This window comes from Lathyrus oleraceus, chromosome 4 (genome assembly GCF_024323335.1).
Source record: "Lathyrus oleraceus cultivar Zhongwan6 chromosome 4, CAAS_Psat_ZW6_1.0, whole genome shotgun sequence".
NCBI classification, from domain to species: domain Eukaryota; kingdom Viridiplantae; phylum Streptophyta; class Magnoliopsida; order Fabales; family Fabaceae; genus Lathyrus; species Lathyrus oleraceus.
Window position 1 is genome coordinate 32,228,367 of NC_066582.1, and position 6,180 is coordinate 32,234,546.

The following is a 6,180-nucleotide window of genomic DNA, read 5'->3' on the forward strand; positions in this document are numbered from 1 at the left end:
ACATGATATATCAAAACTATACTCACGGACCAAGATAGTATAAGATCCATTATTTATAGAGCTGGTAACTTAATAGACATGAAGAAAAGTACCATGTGGTTACTGACTAACTTTGCATTTGTTTCTTGAATTACTGCTACATGACAGTTAGTACCTGAGATCAAAATGGTCCCTAGCATTATAGCAAAGACAAAAGTTCAATAAAACAAGAACTGTATTATATGAGTTGGCCAAATAAGAAACATAGTGAGTTAAACCATCAACTCTAAATCACTATATGCCAAGCACTCAAACAAAACTAGTATATCCGTAACAATGATAAATTTACAGTTCTTGATAATCAAATCTATAACTCAGATCCAAGATGCCAAACACCATAACAAGCATGTTTCTTCATTTTCATTTACCTATTTCTAACTAAATAAAGGAATGCAGTATTTTACCGTTGTCAGGTGGGGGACTAGACAAAATTGGTTTTATGACAACGAGTGAACATTGACCACTCTTTCAGAGTACTGTTGGATAACATCTGCAGGATGTCCATGAGATTGGGGCCTTCTTGAATGACGTTTGAGACTCAAATTCACTGCAGTTAGTTAGATAATCCCAGCAATTGGATAGAATTTGGATGTCTTATATTGTGACTACCATATATGATGTACTATGATGACTGCTCCTCATCAAAATTCTCACACATAAAAACACTTAGGTTGTGCACATTGACCCACTTGAAATATAAATATTTCAGGTTCCTCGGTTTCACATGACAAGTATGCTGCAAGTGATAAAAGCATAGTACATTACCATAAACTCTGTTATTGATATCGCTATCATTTCTTTTATCTTATTTTGCCAATACACAGGCTTCCCCAACAATAGTTTTCATCATCGGATTTAGAAAAAATCACAATGTGACCATGAACTGAGCAAGAAACTCCAATTTCTAGCTGTATAAAATCCATTGAACGATTTGGAAAGCCAGAATGATGAATCCAAACATAATTATTTATTAGAGTAGCAACCGGGACACAATCAGGCCCACAACCAACAGAGAAATCAAATGTTGAAGAGTAAAAAAGCGAAATTGTTGATATAACAGTAATATACTCGCATAATATCTATGTTCCATTGAATAAGACGAAGGCTACAGTTATCTTATCTCTCAATGCACAACATGTTACAACTTACAAGAATGAAGTTAGGTTAAGTTGATGCTTGCTTCCTTAAAATTCATGGAAATGCAATGCCATTAACCCGTTGCTTTCCAATTCAGCAAATAATGAACTTCTGAAGAGACCAGCTTATCAAAGTCAGAGCCTATTTATCAGATTGAAACTTTAATCTATCAGTTATTAATAATGCGAGAGTTAAGAGGAAGTTAAAACTTGGGTATGGACTTTGCACGCAGGAACTGCTTAAGAATGTCCTTTTCTTCGTCAATTTGTTTTTTCTCCATAGCATCCTTTGGTTTCATTTTTCTTTTCTCTTCCAGCATCCACTTGAAAACTTCACGCTGTTGTTCTTCAGGAATTGGAGCCCGTACATCGGCAGGCATTGTAACAGGGAACAAGAAATCATCATAGTTTAGGTCCGCTGAACTTGTGGGGAGTTCAGGAGGAACTTCAACAGTAGCTTTGGCCTTGGGCAATCTATGTGCTGTTTTTTTTCTATGAATCTCCATTGAATCTCTCCGTTTTGCCCTTGCAAACAGAAAAGCTGCGAATTATCAAATACGAATCATGGAGCAACAAAAGCAAATTAGGGGAATAAATCCTCTGATTATATGTGTTTAATTCTCCTTTTTATAAATATTAATTAGGTTTGGCCCAATCAAATCAGGAAATGTTTAAAGAGATAGATAGATAGATGTAAAATTTTTGCACGAACTCAGATAACAAGTTCATATGAAACTTTACCAAGCAGTGAGCCATTCCCACAAATCAGTGTATAAAGGCAGATGTAAGTCATATACTAGAGTTTTCATTTCCACTTTTTATGATGCAACAACAAATGATATTAACAAAATAAAACCATAAATACTATCTGTTAAACTAACCATTTTCATATCATCCATTATTAACTTTATCACAATTTTACTAAAACAATGTCCAAAGGGCAGCTACTCTTTGTAAGGGACAAAATCACCAGTAATTTGTAGAGGCAGTTATAATTTAGTATAGCAGTAGAAATAATTCAAGTGGCCAGTGACTTCACATGGTGGAACCATTGAACATAGATATCCCACCAGACTGTAGAGTACAAGGTATTATCAACAAAAAAACCAAATACTAGACAACAATTTTCTCATAAATATCACCAATCATCAATGAAATGTAACAAAGAACCAATTTTTTTTAAAAAAAAGGACAGTTCCACTCATTTTCAGACTCATAATTTACATACGAACACATCTTCCAACTGGCATAACAACTGTAGTTTTCTTACCTTAAGTTTCCTTTTAACAAGAGACAAATCCAAATAGTACCATCTCTCGATCACATAATGCATTCATTTACATAACGACTAAGCATTCATTTCCTGAGAAAAGACACTAAAAAACAAGACCCGTAACAGTGCAATGATAACCCTTGAGATGGTCAACTATTTCCCTCAGATCCTCCCTCCTATAACCCCAAATACCCAAACAAAGACTAGTGATCTATTATCCAAAGCTCCTTTCATAAGAATGTGACAAAAATACTCTCGCACTATTACACTGATATATCTATGTTTGGATTGATGGAATATGATTGAATGAAGCATAATGGAATGTAATAAGATATATCCCATCATTTGGATTAATAAAAAGAGAATGGAGTGGAGTGGAACATGATGGAATGCATTTCATCCCATTCCATCACTTACCACCATTTTCTTACCCTCCAATTTGGGCGGAATGAGAACATGGCTTTGTTCCGTATCAAAATATCCTAACAATGGAATTGAATTTGTAGTCCGCTCCGCTCCATTCCATTCCCCTCCGTTTGTTTTAAAATATCCAAACATAGTCTTAATAACATATGGATAGAGTCAAATTACAACCATGAATTATATATGAAATGCCGAAACACAAAGAAATATTGAAACACATAGCGATGTAATGTATCCTGAATACCAAAATCTCTGATTTAACAAATAAATCAAATTGCTTTCAATAGTAAGCCTTTCAAAGAAAGAACATAATCAAAGGCATGAACATCGTTCAAAATGTTTGAACAGTTTCATCCTAGATTAAAGAAGCCAACTAGCTCAATAAGACAAAAACATTAAAACAAACATGTGCAGGTGCCACGTGGGCATCTCGATGAAAAAAAAGCAACAAAAGATGTATTAGGCAATATATCAAACACATGATATGCAGAAACCTGACAAAGAAACAACACATTATAGACTCCGATTACAGCAACAAACAACGACCCATTGATGAAATTGACGGTGAAATCACAGTGGAGGTGGAAAGTGACAGAATGTAACTGACCTCCAAGTGCAAGATTGGAAAGCAAGAGAAAGCGCCAAACGAACTTGAAGCGCTTCATGGGCAACGCAGTTGGAGGTGCACGTGGTGGAGGAGACCCATTCGCTGTCATTTCATAAAAAACTAAACGATGATGAAAATGATGATCACTGCGAAATTTGATACGAAACAATGTTCGAAGTTCTTGATACACGATATGCGTGTTGTGGTTTGAGTTTCGGTATAACTTTTTTTCTTGTATTTTCGAGTTTGTCTTTTGTATTTTTCGTGATACACAAGTAAGAACGAGATGCCTACTAATGGGCCATAGGGCCCAATTATAACTAACAGAATTTAATTTGACACCCCCATTACGAATGAAAAGACAACACTGTTCTTCCAAAATTATTTCACTTATTTTCAAAATTCACAAGATCTACGCACGAATCTCAAAAGTATGGGGATATCGGAATCACAAGATCTACGCGCGAATGTCAAAAGTCTGGGGGATATCGGAATCATAAGAACTACGTGCAAATCTCAAAAGTCTGAGGGGATTTCAAATTTTTTAAAAACACTATCGAAAATTTCAAAAACACTACGTTTATTACTGCAAATGTCATAATTTTCATAATTTTGTATCGGAAAATTTAAATTTTCAATATTAATTCTAACATTTTAATAGTAAATTTCAAATTTTCCGATACAAAATTTTTAGAATTTCCGATAGTTATAAAAACTTATTTTTTATCGGAAATTTCAGAATTTTCGGTAGTTATAAAAACTTATTTTTTTACCGTAGATTCTAAAATTTCTGATAGTTAATAATTTTTTCTTATGTTTTCCTTCTTTTGTAGTGAAATACAGAGGTAGGGACGACACTATTGCAGACAAAGTTATTGATAGAGTAGCAGATCAGACTAGGGTTGTTGAGGCTGAGTCTTCTCAGATACGGGATGGACGAGTGGTTCCAACCGGTTCACACTGGAAACAGTTGGCTGAACAGGGTCAGTTTCGCGCACCTCGTAGCACTCGACGTTGACAAGTACGGTCAGTTGAGCAATCCAGAGATGAGATGGTAGATAAGGTGGGAGTGCTAGATGTTGTTGTTGTTGCTGAGTGTTGGTGTAGGCCCTAGAGGCCAATACATTTTGGTACTTGTATCGAATAATAAAAGGCATTCTCTTTATTATGGTTGATTAATAAAGTCCCTGGAATAGATAGTCCGTTTAATGTATTAAGTGTGACTTAATCATGAGAACACATTAAACATAGGGACACTATTCCTAAAGTATCCGTAGTCGAGCTTTAGTGTGAAGTGGGATAACATTAAAGCATTAAGACTATTATGTTTGTAGACTGATGATCACATCTCATGGATCATGGATAAAGAGTTATCAAGTCTTAAACATAGGTATGAATATTAGGAGTAATATTTATACTGGATTGACCCGCTATGAGAATACTATATAGAAAGTTATGCAAGGTGTCATAAGTTATTCTCATGGTGATAATAGTGTATTCCACTCTTCAACCTGAAACCACTATGGACCCTAGATGTAGAGTCGAGTGCTTTATTGCTGATTCAACGTTGTCCGTAACTGGATAACCATAAAGACAGTTGATGGGTACTCCACAAAGCATGCTGAGGGACATGAGTGACCTAGATGGAATTTGCCCATCCTGCATAACAGGATAAATGTCTATGGGCCCAATATTGAACTGGACAAGGATGACACGGTCTATGCCTTGTGTTCAATATAGACATAAGGGCAAAAGGGTAATTATACACATAATTATTATCACAGAAGGAATTGTCAGATCACTTGACATTTTCGTGTCTTGGGTAGCAGTGATGTGTTGCTAGATACCGCTCACTGTTTATTATGTTAAATGCGTGATTTAATATAATTGCCAACGTCACGAAAACCTACAGGGTCACACACAAAGGACGGATTGATGAGAGATATAGTAACTAAGGAATATCGTAAGGTACGGTACCCTTAAGTGAATTATAGAACATCGTAAGGTACGGTGTACTTGAGTAGAATACGAAATATGGTAAGGTACCATGGGCTTAAGTGATTTTGGGCATATTATAAGATATGGGCCAAAATACACTTAAGTGGGCTTTTAGCTTGAAGCCCACACAAGTGGTTCTATAAATAGAACCCTTGTGCAGAAGCAAAAATTTGCGGTTGCATTCTTTTCGTTTTCACTCTCTCTCTCTCTCACTCAAAGCCTTCATTCGTACCAGCTAGCACTGAGATTGAAGGAACCCGTTCGTGTGGACTGAGTAGAGACGTTGTCATCGTTCAACGTTCGTGATCGTTTCGTGGATCTGCATCAAAGGTTTTGATCGTCACAAAAGATCTGCACCAAAGGCTTCGATCGTCACAAGAGGTAAATATTCTATCACTGATCATGACCATTCGTAAGGATCTCTAAAGGAGAAAATTTTAATTTCCGCTGCGTTTTGGACCGCAATTCTCCTTCACTGAGGAGGATGTTGTTGATGTGGTGATTGCTGATGATGTGGTTGCTGGTGAAGTGGTTATCAATGAGTTTATTGCTACGGTGGTCCAGCCAGATGTTGTTGTTGATCTGATCCCATCTATTACTGCTGACATAGAGGTTACAACTCCTTCGACTGAGCCCTCTGTACACACTAATGGAGAATTTCCCAAAGGACCCATTGACCGATCAGTGCTTACTGAGTATGTTGA

The 6,180-nt window shown here is 36.3% G+C and overlaps 1 protein-coding gene across 1 annotated transcript; it reads right to left on the reverse strand.

Annotated features, from left to right (window-relative positions):
- Positions 1-984: 984 nt before the first annotated feature.
- LOC127138622 (uncharacterized) lies at positions 985-3,727 on the reverse strand. The gene is made up of 2 exons (XM_051065104.1): positions 3,479-3,727; positions 985-1,716 (listed from the first exon to the last, which is right to left on the reverse strand). Exons 1-2 carry the CDS (start codon positions 3,585-3,587, stop codon positions 1,379-1,381), a joined length of 447 nt encoding a protein of 148 aa, XP_050921061.1. The 5' UTR covers positions 3,588-3,727; the 3' UTR covers positions 985-1,378.
- Positions 3,728-6,180: the final 2,453 nt, after the last annotated feature.